This window comes from Brachypodium distachyon, chromosome 1 (genome assembly GCF_000005505.3).
Source record: "Brachypodium distachyon strain Bd21 chromosome 1, Brachypodium_distachyon_v3.0, whole genome shotgun sequence".
Taxonomy (NCBI): Eukaryota; Viridiplantae; Streptophyta; class Magnoliopsida; order Poales; family Poaceae; genus Brachypodium; species Brachypodium distachyon.
Genome location: NC_016131.3, coordinates 4285363 through 4310097, shown reverse-complemented (window position 1 = coordinate 4310097; position 24735 = coordinate 4285363). Strand labels below are relative to the sequence as shown.

The window sequence follows — 24735 nt, the reverse complement described above, 5'->3', positions numbered from 1 at the left end:
AAGAGGCAAATCTTTTGGATTCGTCGGAAAAATAAAATAGAGTTAGGAACTAGTCAAGCGTGCTATTTGTCTATTTGACATACTTCTCGCGCAGGCAAACAGCCCCCAGGTCTTTAACTATGTGCTAAGAACTCTTGTCGCACAGGCAAACAGCCCAGGTCTTTAACTAGAACTAACGGTATTCAGCAATTGAAAATTTCAGAAGAATAATAAGAGTATGGTGGTCCTTGACCGGGAAATTTTCTTGACTCCTTAGTTTGCCCCGGGTATATGCCACTAGTACTATACAATTTTTCTCCAGGAAGCACTACCAACAGGGCATTGACTATTCGAAAATGAAACCAGCTTGTGTCAAAGCATTCTTCTAAAAGCACTGAGTGCACGTAACAACAAACAACAAGAGGGGTCCAACAGAGAATAGACAGCGAACAAATAAACAGCAAATCTTTCCCAGCAAGGCTTGGGTTCGTAGTGGAGGGGGGCATCTCAGATCTGCGCCCCTAGGGGGATAGGGGACCGCGAGATCGCTGCGAGAAGCCGACCTGTAATGTCAGGTACTAGTATGGCCAAACCAAAGCATTTTTCAGTGGCCAACAATACGCACATGTAATGGCGCCAACCATTCATCCAGTTCAACTGGCGTGGCACCAGCCACCACCACTCTTCAGGACCACACGGCCTCGCTTGAGAGGACAGGCGATTACTACTCCTGTATGGTGGTACTACTACTACTACTTTTTTTATATATACACTGATCTTAACTGGAGTAGTATCCGGAGATTCCTTTGTCTCACGATCTCGTATAACCATGTGCACCTATGTGGTCTTTGAGTGGATAGCTCTCTACCCGGCAGGGAACTGATTGGTCAGCCTTAATTTGTTCCTATCCTTTAATAGTTGGGTCCTATGAATGGCACAGTGGGTGTGAATAATAAGTTCATCCTAAGTTGTCCAAATCTCTTATGGCTGTTCCACTTGAGTGAGTCTTGTCAAGTGGGTCTGTATTTACTAGTAAATTGGTGGAGTACAGTGTGCAGGGTCTAAACTTCAAATGCTACTTCAAGCGGAGTTGCATCCTATCTTCCAATAGGCACGAGAAGCTCCAATATACCCTCTTTTTTTACCCGGCCCCTAAATATACCACAGAAAGAGAATATGGACTAATATAGAAATTTCAAGGCATGCTGATGAACATAGGCACAAAGCATCTGAGTTATCTTGTTTACAAAAGTGGAAATGCCTAAAGCAGGTTGCACCTCTTCGGCACAGCAAACTGGAGACACAAGATATCAAAAGTAAATCCCGTTGCTGCACTTAAGAGTAGCAGGTTGCAAGTGGCATCGGCAAGAGCGCGTACCTATTCAACAAGTGGCGGGAACATTTGTCCAAGTTTCGTACAGCATGTCCATGTCAGTTCAATTGAGTTCACAGGTTCCTGCTATCAGTATCTGCGGCTGTTCCATGAGCCCAAAGTAGAAGAGGACTTGACATGGCTGGCGACCGCACCAGCACCACAATTTGCAGCAGGGCAATCACGGGACCAGTGACCAGCCATACCACACTTGAAACACGCATCAGACGAGCTTGCTGAAGTTAATGTTCTCCCACCTTTGTCAGAATAAGGATCTGAAGATTGATTCGGGCAGTCCTTTGCCCAGTGGTTCTCTTGCCCACATTTGAAGCAGGATGAAGAGCTCTTGCTGATGTTTTGGTTGGTGGGGGTAACGCCAGTTTGATATGGAGCAGAAGCTTGCAACGGAGCAGTTGTCCTAAGTTGTTGATCGTCACACCATTTGAAAAAGCCACAAGAGCTACCTCCCTGAGAGATTTGTCCCAGTCGAACACCAAGAGAGAGACATAAAAGCCCAAGTTATAAAAGGCGATGCAACGATATAAAAAAAAGAACAAGGAATTTCATGGCTTATTTCAAATATGGGTGAATGATATCCTAGCAGTAGTTGCTATCCAGATCGATAGAGACAGAAATAAAATGCTCCACTGCCACAAAAGGACCTATAACATGTAAGAACTAGGAACCGACTCTATCTCTTTAAGCAGATAAAACAGATTTTGGTCTAGCGTACCGGTAGATCATTTTGTTTACACTGAGTCAGTGATAAGAAAATAAGCAGCTTCATAGGCAGCAACACATGCTTCTATTGTTCACTATATTAAAGCAAGAAATTAAGGAACAGGGATATTTATTTAACTACCAATGGTATCGTGTGGCTGTCAGTGGAAAACATATTCAAGACACTATGAAAGAGGACGTGTAAGCCATGCATATCAGGTTAATGGTACCGAGTCAATTTAAGTTGGTGTAGAAACAACTTTGTCGACATCGAGAAAAATCTTGGTTTAATCAGGAATAGATCCGAGCTGCACCCAAAGTAACCTAGTTGCTCAGTACAAGAGCAAAAAGGTAAAAGGATAAAAGGTGAACTTGTGTAAACTTGAATCTGTTGTGTTGGCTATTAAGTCTCAACTTATAAATACTCTCTGCGACCGTGACCATTGTACTGTCAACATCTTACATGGAATATCATGGAAAATGCGGATAATATAATAGTCATGAATCATGATCACAAGATAAACAGTTAAAAATGCCCAGGTTAATGTCCACTAACGTCCTACATAAGGATTGATACTGATGATATCCTCCTTACAAGATGTCATAGTTCTTACTACTCCCTATGTTGCAAATTATAAGATGTTCTAGCTTTGTCCTAAGTCGAACTTCTTAAAGTTCGACCAAGTTTATAGCAAAATTTACTAACATCTACAATTCCAAATTAGTTTTATGAAAGCCGTCAAGATATATATCTTTGTAGTATAGTTATTTGATATTGTAGATATCAACACAGCTTTTAATAAGCTTCGTTAAATTTAAAAATGTTTGACTTAGGACATAGCTAGAATATACTCCCTCCGTCCCATATTAAGTGTCACGGCTTTGCCCAAATATGCATGTATCTAGACACGTTTTAGTGTGTAGGTTAATGGTACATGCATATTTAGACAAAGTTATGACTTATGATACTTAATATGGGATGGAGGGAGTATTATAATTCAAAACGAGGGAAGTGATAATTAGCAAGGGAGGACAACCACAGATGTTTAGCGTAAATGTGATGCTAAAAATTCAAGAAGTTGCATTAGATAAAAGCATGGACAGTAAATTTCCGGTGCAACACACCAGCAACAAATTCAACACATTACATTAAAATATCATGCACCCAACCATGGAAATCAAGAAAGAAGTAACTTCAGGGTGGGGAGTAAGAAGTTCAGATGAATGAACCTGAGCAGGGCAGCGATAAAACTGCCTCCCAACATTCACTCCTGCCTTTGTAGTGAGAATTAAGCAAGTTCCTGCACCACAAGGGCAAGGCATATTCACCAGCGACGCATCCGATTGGAAACCTGTGTTGCTGCGGGCATTTGCAAGGCCTGGAGATGGAGCGTCGCACCACTCGAACATGTTGCAGCCTCCATTGTCCTAATGGTTAAAAAATAGAACATCAGGACAACAAATCAACTAAAACAGGAGAAATCAAGAGACAAGAAAAGGCCTTCTTTCATGCCACAGAAATGAAATCTTCAGTATGGGTTAGCCACAAGTGCAGAAAACATCAGCCGACAGAACAATAGCCCTTTATTGGTCCACACATTCTTTCTGAGATTGTGTTTTGCCTTTGAAGGAGCATGCATACAAACATAAGAAAAGTGTTGAAGGTTGAACATGGATTACGGAAGTAACAGACAAATGTAGAGATGCATGCACGCAGACTTGGCCAAAGGGTAATATCAAGCAACAGGCTCACTTGATGTATTCATCTAAAAATTCTCGAGTATGATGTGCTGTGAATTCAATGTTCCAACTCAACGCAAGTTCCCCATATCAGGACTACATTGTTAGTTTGTTACTTTAAGGGTCAATTTCCTTACTAGAATCCGGAAGAAAAATGTCTTAGCTAACTGGATGCTGCAAAGCGGCACGGCAATGCCAGTGAAATTGCTCTGATACAACAGAAATGGCACAAGTATATTAAGGCAGATATATATCGCTGTTGGTTGGATATTGCTTTCTATTCGGTGGTTTTAATGTTAGAGGATAATGTCAGATAGGAACAGTGCCGACAATTTCAGTTGCAGATGCAAATCAAGAACAGTATAAAAATATTGGGTGAAAATAGATATGATACCTACAACATTGATCAATACTCCCTCCATTTCATAAAGGTTGGCGTATTTTGGTTCGTTAAGACAAGGCTTTGACCAAGAATTACTCTATTAATTTGTAACTTTTATGATACGAAATCATGATTATTCACAAGAACTTTTAAAGACGAATCTATTGATATAAATTTCATGTATGGAAAAGCACATATTAATAGAGTTATCATTGCTCAAAGCCTTGTCTTAACGAAAGAAAATACGCCAACCTTTGTGAAATGGAGAGAGTATTAGAGTTTCAGAAATCACACCGACTCTGAATCACATATGTATTTCCGGAAACCTTCCTGTAGAGAAATGGGGATGATACGCCAACCTTTGTGAAATTGGGATACCTTACTACCGGAAACCAAACACGAAAAAAAACTCTGTAACAACAAAAATATGTATTTCCTTCCTGAATCAAATCTAAGTGGGGATGATCGATCGGTTGGCCAAATATTACAATCAGAGTCCACAAATGCCATGTTTATAGACTAAAAAGGTTAAACCATTCTGTAGAGAAAACTGGTGGTGCTAAGACCACATAAAAGAGGTCTGGCATCTGCATATGTTGATTGTTAATGAACTTGCAAGCAGCAACCTTATGATATTGAAGTCAAATACTAAGCAATTGACAGGGTATACAACAATCTAAATGAAGCTAAAAACAAATTATTTTGCAAACCTAGCTACAGCTCGAACTGTGCGTTACATAGCAAAAGTATTTAACAAGTCTATCAAGCACCTGCTGTAAATTAAGGCATCACCCAACATAAAAATAAATTCCTTAAATGTGCGTGGCAACCCAGGAAAAAGGTAGATACAAAAGAACTCTTTCTAAACTAAGCCATGACAAGCATCAAGACAGTTATTGCGCCATACTACTGTATTGGGAAATTCAACCAATTTGGAAAAAGAAACTCAGAAAAAATTCTATAAAATGGCATCGTACGACAGTATTACTATCTTTGATCAACCAGCACATCTCATATGTTGCATCATAGAACCCTATAAAATGTTTTTACGTCTTAGTAAATTAGAGCCCGGTCTTAATGCAACATATTACATGGCGTTGGATCAGGAAATCAGAGAAGTGAGCATTGAGCGTGAGCCATATGTAGAAAATGCTAATGAACTTGGTTTTGCAGTAAACACATACTTTCACACTTCGCTAATTTTGTAACAGATGTATCGTTGCATGCACCTTCAAAAACTAATGATCCTTACTCCTAGACTCCCAGTGAAGATTCACTATCAGTTGCTCATAATGGACAGGACTAAGCTACTGCATTAACATCAATAAATTAAACATAGAGCACCCGGAGCGGCCACATTGGCAGCTCCGGACTTGGATACATCTCTGGTAATACATTCATAACATAGTACAAGTAATATGTAAATCTAGTGTTCTAGATTATTCGATTGCATCCAAGTCCCTGCCAATCTGCCATCCACATGTCAGACAAAACCACATAGCATTCAAGATCTCTGCAAATTGCACACGGTAAGGTACTACGATGATGCGATTGGAGCCTGACACTCACCCGCATGGGACACCTGTAGAACTTGCGGCCGGGGTTCCTGGGCGTGTTGGACGTGAGCACCAGGCAGATCCCGGCGCCGCAGGGGCACGCCTTCTCCTCCACGTCCCTGCCCGCATCCACATAGCCACCGCCGCCGGTTCCGCTGCCTCCTCCGCCACCGCCGACGACACTTGCCGGCAAGGATTGGGGGCACTCTCTCGCCCAGTGGCTGGTGTCCCCGCACTTGAAGCACGCGCCCTTCGCGACCGGTGCGCCGCCGGTGCCGCCACCAGGAGTGATGGCTGGGGCTTTGGAGCCGCCGGGCCGCTTGTGAGCATAGGCTAGGGCTTCCTGCTGCTGCTTCCAGGCGGTGCTGTGGCTGCCCTTTAGGGCGGACAGGTAGGAGCCCTCGGAGGCCGCGGGGCTCGGCGATGGGGAGGTGGAGAGGCGGGGGCGCTTGGGGTTGGAGGACGCGATCGCGGCGGCCTCCGTCGCCTCGACCGCGAGGAGGAAGGCCTCGTCGTCGTCGTCGTCGAGCAACGACATTGTCGAGGCGGGTCCGTTCGGTTGGGGAATGGAGGAGGCGGTGTGGTTTGAGAATTTGAGGGAGGGTTTCGTGCGGGAGTTTGGGATTTTTGCCGCGGAAGACGAGCGAACTGGTGCGGGCGGGTTCCTTCTCTCCTTGCAACGTGGGCTGGTCCTGGGCTGGATAGCCTTATGTAGTCTGGGTCCGTGGGCCTTTGTGGCCGTCTGTAGCTCTTTTTGTTTTTTTTTTAGCTGGCCATCTGTAGCTTCGGTTATGTTTAAATTCTGAATTTTGCTGTCAAAGCAATTTGCAGACGTCAATACTCAAATCAGAAAGTTCACATGCATCCTTGTCCAATGAATGAACTTACTTTACAGGAAAAACAATAAGAACCATTCCGAAGCAACTTTGGATCGAGCCAATGGGGAGTAAAAAAATAATTACAAAGTTGCTAACTTTGTACAAAATCACCAACATTTATTATGGATCGGAGAAAATACCAAACAAGCCGAGGAGCAACAGAAATGGCTGATGATCGTAAGTGTAGATGTTCGTGTAGGGAGTAGACATAGATACTTGAACACGGAAGTTTCCGTTAAAAAATATTATATTTTGCATCTAGACTAAGCTTCGACTAAAAGTATCTATACATATCTAAAAAATACGGACGGTTTCCTTCACCGTCGTTTGTCAAACTTTCCATAAAATTTGTGGACTCTCAGGATTGCACCGAATCTATCTATACCAGAGTAAAAAATACGCATCGTTCCACCTCTTTTTCTCTCTTATTTTCGTCAAGCCCTCGAGACCTACCTCGTCCGCCCGCACGCAAACCACTCCTTCGTGCGCTCCAGACGCCGAGCTCCACCCTCCTGACGCAGCTCAATAGGAGACCCTTTCTAATCCAACATAAAAAATACTTCCCCTGACGCAGCGAATAAAACCCAATTAAAAGCCCAAAGGTATCTCTTCACACTTTCGACCTTACTCTATCGATTTGCTAATGCTTATTATCTGTAGGTGCAACGGCAGATTAATTCTTACAAAAAAATATGGTCCAGCATGCGATGCCTCCTTCCATCCGAGAGCCGGCGGCGCGGGCCTGCAGGCTCCATCTTGTCATACACCGTTTAATTCCAGAAAAAACAGAAGAACAGGTTCAGCCATCATCCCCCGGCATGTTGATCTGGGCCAACGGGAGCCGCTACGACAACGCGCGCTAAGGCGGTTCAGCATCCGTTTAATTCCACAGAAAAGGAAACATGTTCGTTCTCTCTGCCCTCATCCCCGGCGTGTTGATCTGGGGCAACGGGAGCCGCTATGACAACGCGCGCTAAGGCGGTTCAACCCTGATTCTGAGGGATGATTGAGGAAGGGAAAAATGAAGGGAAGGACGGTGGGATACGGTTCAGAGCACCTGAACGGTTTGCGGGTCGAGGAGGCGTCGTCGAGGGTGGAGATTGCGGTGGCCGGCACGCACGTGTGCTGCTTTTGACACGAGGAGGAAAACAGGCATGAGCGCTCGTGCGGGCATGAGCAGGACGCTCTTGAGGAAGCTGGCCCAAGAGGGAGAACGGATGTGGCCCAAGAGGAAAAAAAATAGAAGACCCAAAAGTGATTTTTCTCAGCCGCGACAGCACACGAGCTAGTACATATAAAAAAATCTAGCTTCTCTAGCAAGCACACCACTAAACATGTACGGCGCTATACTCAGATTGCCCACCGTGGTTTACCCCTCAAAAGAGCATCTTTGACAAGTTTTGCAACTTTACTTCTCTTCCACAAAACATTTCACAACCAATAATTGAACACCGCCTCGAATACACAAATCCAGCAAAATTGGGAGAAGAACAAGAACTGTATAAGATTATTATGATGAGCATGGACACAGATTGAGAGCCATCGGCTTGTGAAATAAATTACTAAAGCATTCCGTCAAACTTTTCAAAAACAAATATAACTTGCAGCATACTGAAGTGCAATGACAAAATTAGGAGCAAAGCGCATAGTGCGATAGTACTTTGATTTAACAATCAGCGCACCCTATTTAGCCAATCTTAGCTATCCTAAAGTATATACTCTTAGTAAATTTTATATGTAAAAGAGAGTAAGTATGTACAGGATGAATTTAGTAGTACATGCTTATTTCAGATGACAGAGCCCTTCGGAAAAATTGGCGCACACACTAATTTCAGTGACTTCGTTATTCGCCAACTTTTCTGAGAACCATACCAAAAAGTTTTTTAGATATGACAAGTAAATTCAGTAATTGCTTTGTCACCCCAGAGCAGAACATTGAACCACACACCAAACTAAAAGCCTTAGAAAGCGGTCACTGCTATCATAACATCAACAGTTGATTCCCATCTTCAGACGTAATAAGAGCAAGCAAATATGTTCCCATTTTTTTCCTTTACCATTTGGACTCCAAGCATAAACGCAGTTCAAAGATTAGAACGGAGCTAATGGTAAGAAGAAGAGATCTTGCAAATTGTTTGGCAATAGATTTTGTGACGTTCATTAAATATATGGATTTCCAATCAAGAATGCACTTGGCTGCTTACCGTCATTACCCCTGCACCTCTATGAAAATAGAAAAGAAGAAATGTATAACAAATACAATGGAAACTAGCAAGAGATTTCTTAGCACCCACAAAACAAGTTAGATTTATTCTTCAAGCATGTGGCACAATGTATCAGCTTCAACATATTCCAGAAGCAATTTGATCTTACAGCTAACTCCAGAGTACATTGTTCATGTTGCTAAAAAAAGTGTACTGTTCGTTTACTGCAAGTACCAATAAACTAATCTAAAACTTCTATACAAACAAATTGTATCATAAATATTACTCCCTCCATCCCATAATTCTTGTCGAAATATTACATGTATCTAGACATTTTTTAGGAATATATACATCAATTTTTGGGCAAATTTGAGACAAGAATTATGGGTCGGAGGGAGTACTATTGTCACAAAACTATATGAACTTAATGTCATCGCCACATATAACTAGTATATAATAAGTGAACGACATAAAATCTCTGCATAGTTACCAACCTCTTTGCATATGCTCCTTTATTTGCATGCAAATAAGAAGCCACAGTGCTGCCTCCAAAAGTGTAAAACCCTCATTCATTTCGCAAAAACCATACTCATGCACTCTGTTTTTCTCATCAGTCCAAATTATTATCTCTCTATGAAAAGACTGGCAGAATTTGCACCCTCAGAATCCTCACTCTCAACGTGATCATCAGGATATTCAGCAGGCTTCCCACTCCGCCGGCGCCTTATGATCTCACGAGACTCCTCCATCAATCTGGCATACTTGCTCCGCACCTCCAACATGGGGTTCTCTTCAATTGCGGTGTTACCCCCAGCCATGTATGCCTCTTTAAGGACAACAAAGCATGATTTCTCCTTTAACAGCAAATAGAATATATGAGGATGCCGCTCAAACACACGGTGGAACTTCTGTGGCAGCCCCAGGTGCTGCCTGAGGCAAAGTAATCGCCGCCTCTCAGCAGAGCATGTCACGAACATACTGAACAGTTCATGGAGCACACCAACAACCCTCTTCTCTGAAACATCACTACCCCGATGAATGTTGCTGAAGTCCTCATAAGGAGAGACATAAGGCAGCTTCTGGAACCCCTCCAGCCAGTCTTCAATCTTCCGCTTCAGCCGAAGACCCTTTGACTGGAATAGAGGGATGGGCACCTGATCTGCCGACCCAAACCTCCTGATGGCATCCATTTGGAGCACTGACAGTGGCATTTCTTGATCTTTCCCATCATCAATGAGCGCCAGCTCCTTACCATCGTTCGCATCCTCCCGACATACGACATCCCCAGAGGTTAGAATCCGGAATCCATCTTGCCGAATTTCAAAATATGGGCACTCGAAGTAGTCCTCCGGAAGGCCGAAGTGCCAGAGCATGCCCTGTGCGACGCTGAGGGGAATGCGGCGGGTCGGGCACATGAGGAGGAGGCGGCGAAGGCGGGAGGTGATATCGGCGCGGCGGGCAGCAAAGATGTCCCGCTCCTCCCGCAGGAGGCGCGCGGCGGAGCCAGAGAGGCGGAACCATGGATGGTTGTGCTCGGGCCCGACGGACTCGACGAAGGCTGCGGGAAAGCGGCGCAGGAAAGAGGCGACGCGGCGGTCGGAGGTCTCGAGCGAGCGGCGGAGCTTGGAGACCGCGGAGACGGGGGTCGGCGACGGGGATAGGAGGCGCGCGAGGGAGACGAGCGGGCGGAGGTCGCGGGCGTGCGTGAGCACCGGGACGGCGTCGAAGGACGCGTCCTTCTTCCACCGCATCTTCACGTCCACGTACCCCATTGACTGGAGGAAGACGGCCAGGGGGAGGAGGGGCTTGGGCAGCCGGGGCTTCGCCAGGGACCGCATGGTGGTGCGCGGTCACGAGGGGTTTAGGGTTTACGGATTTTGGATGGGGAAGAAGGCGGCTTTGCAACTGGTGGGAGCAGGGAGAGCAAGCGGAGGGGACGAAGGCCCTTTCTATTCAGATTTTGGTGTTTTTAGCAATTTTAAAAGCATTTTTTCTGTTTACACATAAAACTAAGAAGCAACTCTGGACGTGTTTTTGGTGCTTCTAGCTGAAAAGCACGTCCGGAGGTGCTTATCAGCTTCATGTCCGGAGGTGCTTATCAGCTTCATGTGTAAACGGGAAAAGTAATTTTGAGTTTGCTAGAAGCACCAAAAGCTGAAACATAAACCCAAACAAACAGAGCCGAAGAAGAGCAGAATATTATGATGCTTGATTGTTGCTAATTGTCGAAGTGTACAAGAATTTGGTCGTATCCAAAAGGTGGTCTCCGTTTGGAATTATGGACATATCCACGTTATTGCCTCTGTTTTTTTTTTGTCAAAGTTGGTTAATTTTGACCAAAATTTTGATAGCACAAGAACGGGACCAATTCAGACAACAACTACCGGATCCGTTCTATCTTTTCACTGCCATGAGAACCTCAAGCGACCGCTACTATATCTTACGTAGTCGATCTTTTTAATGGATGCACCCTTACGTAGAGACGTTGTTGATGTATTTCAGCTATCACCCTACGTTTTTCCTTGAACAACTGAAAGGGCATTTCCCTCACTAAGTGTTTTGGTGTTAATGACAACATGACACGTGGACTAACCGTGTGCTCGAGTGTTTCAGATTTGAGATCAAATGGCACAAGACGGTTCGTTGCCCTCAAAAAGGAAAGAAGCGTAGCGATATTTAGCGGCTTTTTATTTATATTGAGTCGTAGGAACTCCGTACTATAAAGAGGGAGTCCACATGAGAAGGCAATGGGTGAATCAACTTCACGTACACAAATCTATCATATTTGCACCCACATAAAGCCTACCCGAAGTGAGAGAGAGAGAGAGTAAAGACATTTCAGAAAATCATTTCCAATGCACCCAGCTCTCCAGGCACCGGAACTTCCGGCCCAACCTCCTGGTGCTTTCTGTTACCCCTGACTGGAATATGCGGAACTTTCTCCTGATCGCCGGAACTTCCAGCTGACCGGAACTTCCTCCTGATCGCCGGAACTTCCAGCTGACCGGAACTTCCTCCTGATCGCCGGAACTTCCAGCTCACCGGAACTTCCTCCTGATCGTCGGAACTTCCAGGGGTGCAACCGAAACTTCCTCCCATCACTGCACAAAATACACATAACGGTCAGATTTCGAGGCCACTTAAAGGGGCTTCGTCCCCAACGGGTTTCTTGACCCAAGCACAGCCAAGAACAACCCCTCTCTCACCCCAAGAACACAAGAGCTTCATTTCTCTTGATCTCCCTCCCTAGTTCTCCCATTTGATTCATCTTTTGAGGATTGGAGGAGAAGATCAAGATCTAGGGTTTCACCAAATCAAAAAGTTGATTCTCCTTATTTCCTTTGTGGATTTTGTTACTCTTGGGATTTTGAGATCTCTAGCCGGAAGGTGTCTCATCAAGACCTCTAATCTTGTGAGGAGGTGCTTGAGGACTCGGGAAGGGGCCTCTAATTAAGTTGTGGAGTTGTGCCCTTCTTCTTGTTTGTAAGGGTTCGGCGTTCGCCCTCAAGAAAGCCACTAGTGGAACTCACGTCACCTTTGTGGTGTTGTGAGAGCTCATCCCACCTTTGTGGTGTGGTGAGTTGGAGAATAGAGTGAGCCTTTGTGGCGCCTCTACCGACCCAATAGGTGGAACTCCGGTGAAATCTTCGTCTCCCCGTGTGGTATCATTCTTGCCCCTTTACTTACTCGCAAAGCTTAATTGTTTATCTTGTGCTTCGGCTATCAAGCAAGTTTCAATTGATTATCTATTGCTTGTGCTTGTGCTTCGGCTTTTGCATCATACTAGGGGTGTTTATCATTTAGACGTTTTAGTGAACCCATGTCTTGATGCTTGTATCCCATAAAAGTGAAAAGAAAAAGTAAAATTTGTTAGTCGCCTATTCAACCCCCACCTCTAGTCGACCGTACCGATCTTTCAACAACTTTCACGACAAGCTTCGTACCCCTCAACGTCTCGAGGAGGTGTAATGCAAATGCAGAAGAAAGTATTACTCGGGTCGAAAATGGGGTGGGTAAATTGTATGAACATTTTGAGTTCATTTTTAGTCGAGAGTTTTGATATGAAAGCAACAGCTAATGAGTTAAAGTCAGTAGTTTAGGAGTTTAAAGCTACGGTCAAAGTCAGGGATTTATGAGTGTGGAAGTGAAGATCCACATGTTGGAATCGAGGTTAGTTTATTTTAAATTACTTTTGCTTTGGCTCAAATTAGGGATGTTATATTATTTGAAACTCAGGATTACTTCTTCTGGTGTTTTTAGTTGAATAAAAAACCGATTCATTGTGTTTGGAAGTTGAATTTGTCACATAATGCCATTCCAATGCACCACTCACTTACTCGTAACAAATTCTCATGTCATACATCACGGATTTGGGGGCTTCTCCAAGAAGTTAAGCCAACTCTCAATTTTAATTAGGCTTCCAAACTAGGTTAACTTAAAAGAACGTAGTCTTAGTTACCATGTGACAAAAAAACTCAAACCATCACTGGACAATGAAACTTAACCGGCCTGACCCTGACCAGTCAAGTCTAGACCGTTTGTGGTCCTTTTTTTTGGTTGTGGCAACGTGATCGGTGGGCTCAATTTAGGTGTTAAACACCTAAATCTCACAATGTAGGTTATGTGGTTCTTTATTAGCCAAATAGCTCCAACTACGTGAAATTTCAAACATTATACTCTCTCCGTCCAGAAATAAATGACTTAGATTTGTATACATTCTTACACAAATCCACGTCACTTATTTTTGGACAGAGGGAGTAGTTATTTGATACAAGGGTTTTCCATTATTGTTTTTCACGCTTTATCATTTTTTAGAAAATATTTTATGACTGTTATTCTAATAAGTCTGGCGACAGCAGTTTCATTACCTGGTGGAGCATCGGAATCCAGGCGACCAGGCGCGCAGACACTTGAATCCCTCAAAAAAGAGCGAGTAAATATTACAAAACCCTTGGTTTCTGAAGAAACGTATCACAGAAGTACACCTTTTGGTTTTCTTATCGCTTAACCCATATTCTTGAACTAAACCGTATCGCAAAACCCGTAATTTTGCTGTCAACGCTGCTAGGGAAACTCCATGGGGGGGCCCACCTGTCGGCCTCACAAACGAAATCTAGCTTAGATTCTTCGGAAGAGCTTCTTCTATTCGTAAGACCTGCCCTGCCCCCGTCGCCCTTATCCAAGCACCGCTCGCGCTGCCATTTTCACCGACGAGCGTTCCCGGTCGCCTCGGCTTGCTGCTCCTGGCCCGCACGCGCCAGCCCGACCCCTCTGAGATGACCCGTGCCCGCGCCCGCACGGCATGGAAGCCACGCGAGCCCCAAGCCCCCTCCCGTGGGTCTTCTTCCCCAAGAACGGCAGAGCGCCGCCCGCGCCAATCCACCCACCCGTGACCTCCCGTGCCAAGACGACGCCAGCAAGATCAGCGCGACGTCTCCAAGATCCCTCTGGCGCCCTCGCCCTCGTCCCCGGCTGCCTCGAGCGCCCCCGCACCGAGCTCCTCCTCTGTCGACCGTGCCTCGCTGTCCACTCGCCTCATCCGGCTTCCTCTTCCGCCACCGACCACGCCTATGAGTTCATGGTGAGCTTCTCCTTCTTTCCCCCTATTTTCTCCCTTGGATCCACCCCCGTAGAGCCCTGCTGTTTTGGTCGCCGCCGGCAAGTTTCTCCGACGAGTGTTCTGCTCCCCTGCGCCATCCATGGTGGGAGTGTCCCAGCCCAAACTAGGCACGCAGCCCAGCCGCACCTGCAGCCCAGCAGCCCTGCTGCCTCGTCGCGTCGCCCTGCTACCCAGCCACGCCGCCCGCTCGTCGTCTCGGTCGAAGGAGGCCGCCACCGCGTGTCAGTTTCCTTTTAGTGGCGTTGACAGCGAGATTTAGGGTTTTGCGATACGGTTTAGTCAAGAATACGGGTTAAGTGATAAAAAAACTAAAATGTGTAGTTTTGCGATACATTCAGAAACGAGGGTTTTGTGATATTTATTTACTCAAAAAGAAAGCCAAAAACGGGAAAATACGCCCAATACAAAGGTAGGCGAGGGCGAAACCCTCCTCCCCGAAAGTCCCAGGCCAGCAGCTCCCCTCCCCTCCCCATCTCCTCCCGGTTGGCTCCGCCACCGAAACCCTCGCGCCGGCCGCCGCACGGCCCCCATCCCTGACCCGCTCGCCGCCTCCGCCGCGCGATGCCCTTGGGCATCTGATTCATGTCTCACCCCCACGCCACCGCCCCCAAGCGGCCCTTTTCCTCCGCCTCTCCCTCTCCCACCTCCCCCGCGCCGCCGCACATGAAGAAGGCCAAGCTTCCCGCCTCCTCCTCCTCCTCCGCCGGCCCCACCGAGAAGAACGGGCTCCACCTCGACCCGACGGCCGCCGCCGCCGTCCGGGGCAGTGGCCGCACTAACGGCGAGGAGGACGCGGAGATGCTGCTCGCTGACCAGGACGAGCTCCGCGCTCCCAGCGCATCGGTGCCCGGGGGCGTCACGGCCAACCTATTCCGCAAGAAGGCCACGCTGCCGCAGCCATCTGCCACCTCTGCCACACGCAAGCCCCTCCGCATCAAAATAGGTACCCTTTTGTCCCTCACTCCATCGGGAATTGCTCAGCTATCATCGAGGTGGGCTTGCCATAGCAGCTGAGGTTCTACTATTGTTTGTGTTGTTGTCACCTAGGCTAGGTTGTCACTAGTTCACATGCGGGTTAACAGCAACGATTTTACTGTGTGAGCCTACTTGAGTTTAAATTCCTGTAGCATGGGATTGTGGCTCTTAATTTGTTTTCACGAACAGACCACCAAATAGTCATTTTTCTGGTTTTTCCTAATTGTCACGTGTAGGTACCCTGGTGCTCGTATCAATGAAATTAGCTAGATCTGTGCACGAAAGGGCTGGTTGCTAGAACTTCTTTTGTTTGAGCTAGCACATACGTATGGCAAGGATTCACTGTAGCGCTTTTGCTGTTCTTGTTGCGTTTGAAGAGTGAGCCTGCCTGTTTGGGTATAACTATCACATATATTTCTAGGTCTTCTTAGCTGTATTACACCATGCGACATGTCTTTCTTGACAGTCCTTTAACTTCGTTGAGCATGCCTGTTCATCATTTATTAGAAGCTATTCTTGGCATTTCCAATATTGGTTGAAATCTAAGAGTTGTCCTATGTGCCTTGGATTTTATGGTTCTTTAACGTCCAAATTCCAATGTTGGGTGAAATCTGAGAGTTGTCCTACACGCCATGGATCCTATGGTTCTATAACATCCAATATCTGTTGCTTTTTATATCAGCTATAATATCTGTAACAGACACTACTCACTATCAAGGTTGCAATTAACCCATATAGGCAAATTTAAATATGAAATATAGATGTTCGTTCACAGATAAATAATGGACTCCCGGATCTTTTTGGGAATGCACCTTTTGCAATCGTAGTTTGTACAAATGACATAGATTTATAGTCCCATTCTGGATAAGGCTTTTTTTTGTTTTGTTTGTTATAAACTTATTATTTCACTCTGTTTCTCATTTTTTAGGCCAGCCAAAATTGCCTAAAAACTTTGAGGAGGATACTTGGGCTATTTTGAAGGATGCTATTACAGCTATATTTCTCAAGCAGAAGCTTTCATGTGACGTTGAGAAACTTTATCAGGTTATTTTCTGTTGTGTACACCATAAGGTTTGATGCTCCTGCATTAGTTATTAAGCACTTTATAAATTTTTCTTCACTATAGGCAGCTGGTGATCTTTGTCTACACAAGCTAGGGGCAAATCTATACGAGCGTGTCAAGAAAGAATGTGAAATACATATAGCGGCAAAAATATCAGCTTTAGTGGGTCAAAGTCCAGATTTGGTTGTATTTTTGTCGTTGGTGCATAGAACATGGCAAGATTTTTGCGACCAGATGTTGATTATTCGTGGTATTGCTTTACTTCTTGATGTAAAATATGTCAAGAATATTGCAAATCTTTGTTCTGTGTGGGATATGGGGCTCCAGCTGTTCCGCAAGCATGTGTCACTGTCTCCAGAGATTGAACACAAAACCGTTACTGGTCTTTTAAGATTGATTGAGAGCGAGAGGTATGCCTACTCTTCTGTTGCAAACTCTTGTGGACTGTACACCTGCAAAGTTTCTCTTACATACCAGTGATATTGCCAAACATTGATAAAGATAGGATCCATTTTATTTGATTAATTAAATTAACAAGAACTTTAACTATATTCAGATTGACAATGTATTTATCTTATACTCCCTCCGATCCATAATAGTTGTCGAAATATTACATGTATCTAGACGCTTTTTAGGCATAGATACATCCATATTTGGGCAAATTTGAGACAATTAATATAGATCGGAGGGAGTACCATGTATTCTCTATGTTCAATATATTTATCCATAGTCTAGGGAAACTCTGTTTCAATATATCTGTCCATTGAGGGAATCAAGAGTATAGTTATTGCAATGTTTCCAGTTTGTACCCCTATTTAATTTTTCGGAGATTTACTGCTTGGTTGTAGTAGTGTGTTATCTAAGGTTATCTTGAATTAAATTTTCTTAGATCTAGCGATTCATTGGTATGTGAACATTGGGCTGACAATGGAAGTAATTTTGCACTATGATACTTCCTCCGTCCCATATTAAGCGTCACAACTTGTCTAGATACGCACGTATGTAGACGCATTTTAGTGTGCAGGTACATGCGTGTCTAGCCAAAGTTGTGACACAATATGGGACGGAGGGAGTAGTAAGATCTGTTTTGATATATCCTAAGCACTTCTATGTTGAATGATTTGATGGTACCAACATTCCTTTGAAATATCAATTATGGTGATGTGGATTAGGAGAATGATTTTTATTATGATTCTGACTACTACTGTTGCACGAAAGACATGAATACTCGATGATCCACAGTCTGCTCAGTTTTATCACCTTTCTGATTAATAAATGTGTGGCATAGAGCTTTTTTTTATTGTGTTCCAAATTCATCCTTATATCTGTGGATAAAGGTTCAAATATGGTTATGAATGTATTATAACTTTCTCGTCAAACAAATGTGAAAATTTGTAGCCTATTTTCATGTTTTGATCCACTTGGAATTCCGGGGATCCTGCTTTTGCTATATAGTACAGTATCTGCTGAGTTGAACAGGCAATAGAAAAATATTCTTTACTCATTCAGCATTTAGAAATGCATTTGTATTGAATATTATGCGTAGGGAAAGTTTAATCTGTAAGCATGGGCAATTCACTTGAGAAATTTGTTGTCATTGCATCTGGTATGTACATAAAACTAAATGAACTAAGCCTGTACCAGAGTGTTATGGTCTTGTCCAGTTTGGTTGCTTATAGCAGTAGATTCTGTATTGAAATCCATTTTAAGTAATGGGGACTGAACTTCAAGGTTCACTTTCATATGAATTTTATAGTTCTATTAACCAAAAAACTGTTTATTCAATGATCCTTGTTTCCTCGTCAGGCTTGGTGAAGCAATAGATAAGACATTGCTTAGTCATCTTCTGAAGATGTTTACTGATCTTGGAATGTATTCTGAGACTTTTGAAAAGCCTTTTCTTGAATGCACTTCTCAGTTTTATGCTACTGAAGGTGTCAAATATTTGCAACAATCTGATATTCCAGACTACCTGAAACACGTGGAGGTAATGATAGGTTTATTTGTTCTCCATGTACTTTGTTCACACTGAACCAGCAAAGTCAAGTATAGTTTTTAATTGACAACATGTACATGAGTTGTGCAGTCAAGATTGCAAGAAGAACATGAGAGGTGCATTATGTATTTGGAAGCTAACACGAGGAAGCCACTTATCGCAACTACAGAAAAACAATTGCTACATAGACATACATCTGCAATTATTGAGAAGGTTAGCAATTTGCTAATACAATTTTAAGACCTTTTATGTGGCCAGCGGCCTGAACAAGCATGGAAATCATTATTCTTGTTGGTCATGAAACCAGTAAATCAATGATGTGCACTTTCTGAAGTACTATATTTACTGCACAGCTTAGTTATTTTGAGCTGCTACCCCACTCATGGACCTTTTTGTGTTTCTGGCCACCTATGTTTGTGATCTCAGGGATTTACAATGCTTATGGAAGCAAATCGTGTAAAGGACCTCTGGAGGATGTACACCCTTTTCCAGAGGGTTGATGCCATTGAGATGCTAAAGCAAGCTCTTAGTTTATATATCCGGGGCACTGGCCAGGGCATTATCATGGACGAAGAGAAAGACAAAGATTTGGTTCCCTTTCTTCTGGAATTTAAGGCATCTCTTGATAAAATATTGGAAGAAAGTTTTGCCAAAAATGAGTCTTTCTCGAATACTATAAAGGAGTCATTCGAGCATCTTATCAATCTACGCCAGGTGGGCCTAATTTTATCATTCTGCTAGACTATACGGTCTTTCTTTTGTTGAGTAACTAAGCAGCTATCTTATCATGCATGTAGTTTAATGTAATAGTTGTCATAATAATCTTTGGTGCTTCCTTTTCTGTTACTTCCTCCGTTCCATAATTCTTGTCTCAAATTTGTCAAAAAATGAATGTATCTATTCCTAAAAAATGTCTAGATACATGTAATATTTCGACAAGAATTATGGAATGGAGGGAGTATCTTATTTCTGACATATAGTATGCCCTTAACTATATGTTTTATTTTGATGGTACTTGTATAAAAGTTATGTGGTGAGATTCTCAATGAACATGTTCCTAAATTGTTAAGTACTGAAAACAAATGTATCTCAAATTCTGAAAGTGACAAACTTCAAGAAGTTGTGGCAGGAAGGAGTAGTAACAACGAACAAAGAGTCAAGGACCATCAAGAGTTATGTACTCATGTTTAATTACTGTCTCTAGGTTGGTGCCTGCAGTCAAACAATTGAAAACCTAGGTGATTAAGATATGTAAACTATCTTAATTTCCATATGGAAAGTCTGAGTCATCCTGAAAAAAGATACTTCCACATCATTAATCTCATAATCTGTAGTATTGCATTAAACTGTTTTGAAGTTAAAAAGTTCAACACGACAGTATGTTATGTGCACAACGCTCCAGCACCGCAAGAATTTGTGCAAGACGAAAATTAGCACCATGGGCTATCTTTTTTCTATGCAGTGTCAAACTCACAGTGTCATAATTTCTTAAAAGTCCTAGTTAATCGACTTTCCACCTGTTGATGCTTGCTATTGCTGTAGAGAGATTGTGTATACTTCCAGTCTTGTATAACATGCTTTATGTTGATTGTGTATTATGTTTCAGTCAATCGTAAGATTTGATAGACATATAGCATGATTTTTATGTTCCAGATTTGATGTTGTATTCCGTGCACATGTTTTTTTTTTCTAATTGTCATCTGGTTAAAATTTAGTGTTTTTTGTTTTCTATATGTTCATTTTGAAAGATTGGCTCATACCCTTCTCTAATAACAGAACCGACCTGCTGAATTGATTGCAAAGTTTCTTGATGAGAAACTCCGAGCTGGAAATAAAGGTACCTCAGAAGAAGAACTGGAGGGAATACTTGATAAAGTTTTGGTTCTGTTCCGATATATACAAGTAAGTCACTGAATTATTTGGTAAGGTATATATATCCATGGATCTGGTGGGAAAACTGTACGTTAAACTGAGCTTCACAGGACGGAAATTTTATCAACCAAGGACTCAGAGAGGCCGTCCCCATCTTTTTTAAAATGCACGTCTTCAGGGTATAGCTTAGCTAGCTTTTACCTCTGATGAGCCAGGAACCGATATCTAATATTTAACGTGTACAAATCAGTACGTATCAGTTTATGGACTACTTGTTTGAGATTGTTTAAGCTTAACCCAGAAATCTGCTATATGATTGGGCCGTTTCAAACAGGGTGATACTAGGTTGAATTCTTAGATGCCCCCTAAACCTACCTTGCAGAACTAGTATGAGAAACTATGCCTCTAAAATTACTAGGTTATAATGTGATGCACACACAGTACACAGAAATGTTTACTGGGAAATTAACGGAGATCAACATAAAAAGTACATTTCACTTTATTTTGTAGTGTAAATAACAAGCAGTATTTTTTCATTGTGGACAGGGAAAAGATGTATTTGAGGCATTCTACAAGAAGGATCTGGCTAAGAGGTTGCTGCTGGGGAAAAGCGCATCAATAGATGCTGAAAAGTCAATGATTACAAAGGCAATAATTCTTTTCTGAGTGTTCAATTACTACTTTACATGTGATCCAACTTATTATTACATATATGAACAGTATGTTGCTATTTGCAGCTCAAAACTGAATGTGGAAGTCAATTTACCAACAAACTGGAGGGAATGTTCAAGGTAGGGATAACTCTTTTCATTATGATGGTTCATTTCACTTGTATCCTGTCTTGTTATAGTGCTTATTTTCTATCTATATTTCTAGAGTTATTGACTTGTATATTTGCACTTTTTCTGGCCTGAAGACTATAATCATTTTTTATGCGGGTTTTGTGCTCTTGTAAAATGTAATGTACTTGCTGGTGTTCTCAGGACATTGAATTATCCAAAGAAATAAATGATTCTTTCAAGCAATCATCTCAGGCAAGGACAAAGCTTCCCACTGGAATTGAAATGAGCGTCCATGTGCTTACAACAGGGTAAGTAATCATTGCCTTCTCGCTTCTACATGGAAGCTAAGTACATTCCCGTTAATATGGCAATTGTCTGGAGTTGAAACCTAAGACTCCTATGGGCTTCATAACCATAGCATCTAGCTGTATCAGAATGCAGTGGATTAATGTGGCATTTACCGAGCATACTAACATGTAACCCTCGGTGTTGTCTTGATCATATATATATGCAGTTCTGATAAAATCTGTTGAATTGCAGCTACTGGCCGACATATCCACCAATGGATGTAAAACTCCCACATGAACTTAATGTTTATCAGGTTAGTCTCTGACTTGGCATATTAGCAGTAAATTTTAAATCTACTTACCTGTTTTAATTCCTTTTTCCTTTCGTTTTGACAGGATATATTTAAGGAGTTCTATTTGAGTAAGTACAGTGGAAGGCGTCTGATGTGGCAAAATTCTTTGGGTCACTGTGTCTTGAAAGTAGAGTTCCCTAAAGGTAGAAAGGAGCTTTCAGTGTCATTGTTTCAGGTGGGATCATTTTGCATGTTTTTCTTCTGTGGCTTATATTATGGTAACTATCGGACAGCAATAACAGAATTTCACCCCTGTATTCCTTCTGTTAGAGTGTAGTTTTGATGTTATTCAATGATGCGCAAAAGCTAAGCTTCCTCGACATAAAAGATTCAACTGGTATCGAGGATAAAGAATTGAGAAGAACACTGCAGTCACTTGCGTGTGGTAAAGTTCGGGTTCTCCAAAAGGTGCGCTCTTTATTGTCTTTGACGGCTTTTCAGTGTTCAGTCTTATTAATTACAATTTGTGTTTCAGACACCAAAAGGGCGAGATGTAGATGATAAGGACGAATTTGTATTTAATGACGAATTTAGTGCCCCTCTTTATCGCATAAAGGTAATGTTTCCCCTTTGATTTGTTTGAGATGGGATGGGCGAGATAACGCCGGGTGTCTTCAAGTTTAACGAAGGTGGTATTCTGTACTCCTAGGTGAATGCGATTCAGATGAAGGAGACAGTAGAAGAAAACACGAGCACCACTGAGAGAGTATTCCAAGATCGTCAGTATCAGGTGACTTAAACAGAAACTAATCACTGTGGGCAGTGTATTATCTCTACTTATGTGATCAATTATTCCCCCTGAAATTTTAGTAGTTACTCCGTACATTGTTGACATGGCTAATATGCTCCACGCTAGCTTGGTTGATATCTCATATGCTCTTATGGTAGAAAACTCAGTCCTTAGAATTCTGTGACATACTAGTGCTAGTTCGTACCTGTTTTCTTTTCTCATCAAACTGTATGTTCCAGGTAAAACATTTTTGCATGCCAAGAACATTGTGAAATCTTCTTTAGAGATCTGATATACCACCCGTGTCTTTGACGCCTTACAATCTGGGAGAATAATATGGCATCATTCTTTTTTATATATATGCAGGTTGATGCGGCCATAGTTCGAATTATGAAGACGAGGAAAACCCTCAGCCACACTCTTCTAATAACCGAGCTCTTTCAGCAGGTAACACACGAAGTATATTGACTCGATTGCCTGCATGTTTTCTTTTCCCCATTCTGCAGTTTTTACTTATTATTATTATTATTATTATCTGGATGGCTTTTACCCCCCTTTCAGCTCAAATTCCCGATCAAGCCAGCGGATATGAAGAAAAGAATAGAGAGCCTAATCGATAGGGAGTACTTGGAGAGAGACCGGAGTAACCCCCAGATATACAATTACCTGGCTTGACAACCTTGGGATGCCGTGAAAGAGTTCGTGTTAATTTTATTGTCAGAAAGACTGTAAAGTAATCGGGTATCGCTGTTCCTTGTTTTCCCCCTCTCGTACTCGCTGGGAGTTGTAGCAGTTGCACCGGGCCTGCATTTATGTATACGAACGAGTTTTAGATATAAAAGCTGCGCATTATGCATGTATCCGTGTAAGTTTGTAACACCCCGTTTGCTGAAGAATAAGCATCCCTAAAATTCGCAGTGTCGTGCATTTGTAACGCATGTCGAATGAAGAGAAAAAAAACTAGGAATCTGGTTCACTGCTTTAGGTATTAGTACTATGGCGTTCAACCAATCTGTAGTTGATAGTCAAGGTTGCGTTATTAATACTTGGGCTGATATCATGAACCGTGCTAACCTTGGTATGGCAATCTTGGTATGGCAGTAATGCACGAACGTAATGCTCACAACTTCTCTCTAGACCTAGCTGCTCTTGAAGTTCCTGCTATTAATGGATAAGGTTTTTCCTCTAGCATATACGAATTTTGAAGAAAAGAAAGCAAGAAATACCCAATTTACTTTGCTTCTTTTTTTATTCTGAATCTTTCCATTCTGAAATCAGTTAACGATGAGATTTAGTATCCTTTCTTGCATTTTCACAACTCGTGAAATGCTGAGTAGGTACGAATTCCCCTAATTTGCAAGCGCCAGGAATTTACATGTATTTAGATGTTTCTTAAGTATAGATACATCCATATTTGGGCAAATTCGAGTCACTTAAGGGCTTGTTCTTTTCATGATTTCCCCCTCGGGTTGGGGGGGGGGGGGATTGTGAGGGATTAGAGGGAAAATGAGCTAAAATCCCTGGCAACCCATCTGGTTTTGTGGGGGTTGGGCATAAACGAACGGGGCCTAATATGGAACGATGGGAGTACTAGTTTGTAGAGTATTACCCTCTCTAAATCGAGAAACTCTAAAACTCTCGATTGAGCTTTTGATAGGCCGAGATATTTCCACAAAACATTTTATTTGTGTCAATTGAAAACATTCTACTCCATCCGTTCAATATTAAGTGACGTAATATTACATGCATCTAGACTATTTTAGTGTACCACTTTTAGACAAATTTGAGTCACTTAACATGAGACGGAGGGAGTACCATACTGTTTCGGGGCGGAAGAGGATTTGAAAGTATTGAATCAACACTAATTTTCTCAGATACTCAATCTACTTGGAGCTACAAATACACTCCTATTACACAAGGCCTTAGGTGTAAGGGCATGTCCAGTGCAGGTGCTAAAGATTGATGCCATGAACAAAATCCTAACCAAAATTCAGTTGTTGTTTGCAATCCCAACCAATCTTGTAGGGTCGCTGCCTAATTAATCGCCGGCCGATTAATGCTTTTTTTGTTTTGCAACGTGAGAATCGGAGGGTGGTTTTAGCGCTTAGAAGTAGCGCACAGTGCTGGAGGCAGAATCACTTAACCTTTTTTTTTTCATGTTTTGTTATTTATTTTCTCATGTTAGACTAAGATTAAGCCGCAAAAACTGCAATTTGTTTCTATAAA

At 42.7% G+C, this 24735-nt stretch overlaps 3 protein-coding genes across 3 annotated transcripts; 1 reads left to right on the top strand and 2 right to left on the bottom strand.

Moving 5' to 3' along the window:
• Positions 1-1161: 1161 nt before the first annotated feature.
• On the bottom strand, positions 1162-6376 carry LOC100838417 (DNA-binding protein HEXBP). The gene is made up of 3 exons (XM_003558047.4): positions 5763-6376; positions 3302-3499; positions 1162-1819 (listed from the first exon to the last, which is right to left on the bottom strand). The coding sequence occupies exons 1-3, from the start codon at positions 6285-6287 to the stop codon at positions 1442-1444; spliced, it is 1101 nt and encodes a 366-aa protein (XP_003558095.1). The 5' UTR covers positions 6288-6376; the 3' UTR covers positions 1162-1441.
• Positions 6377-8951: 2575 nt separating this feature from the next.
• Positions 8952-10760, bottom strand: LOC100826593 (protein WHAT'S THIS FACTOR 1). The gene has a single exon (XM_003559306.4). The coding sequence runs from the start codon at positions 10667-10669 to the stop codon at positions 9455-9457; it is 1215 nt and encodes a 404-aa protein (XP_003559354.1). The 5' UTR covers positions 10670-10760; the 3' UTR covers positions 8952-9454.
• A 4120-nt stretch (positions 10761-14880) lies between these two features.
• LOC100834237 (cullin-4) lies at positions 14881-23430 on the top strand. The gene is made up of 17 exons (XM_003558034.4): positions 14881-15394; positions 16355-16470; positions 16553-16899; positions 18296-18476; positions 18576-18698; positions 18912-19199; positions 20262-20387; positions 20904-21005; positions 21095-21148; positions 21341-21447; positions 21680-21740; positions 21823-21954; positions 22050-22187; positions 22255-22335; positions 22429-22509; positions 22876-22956; positions 23071-23430. The coding sequence occupies exons 1-17, from the start codon at positions 15034-15036 to the stop codon at positions 23182-23184; spliced, it is 2493 nt and encodes an 830-aa protein (XP_003558082.1). The 5' UTR covers positions 14881-15033; the 3' UTR covers positions 23185-23430.
• The last annotated feature ends 1305 nt before the right edge of the window (positions 23431-24735 follow it).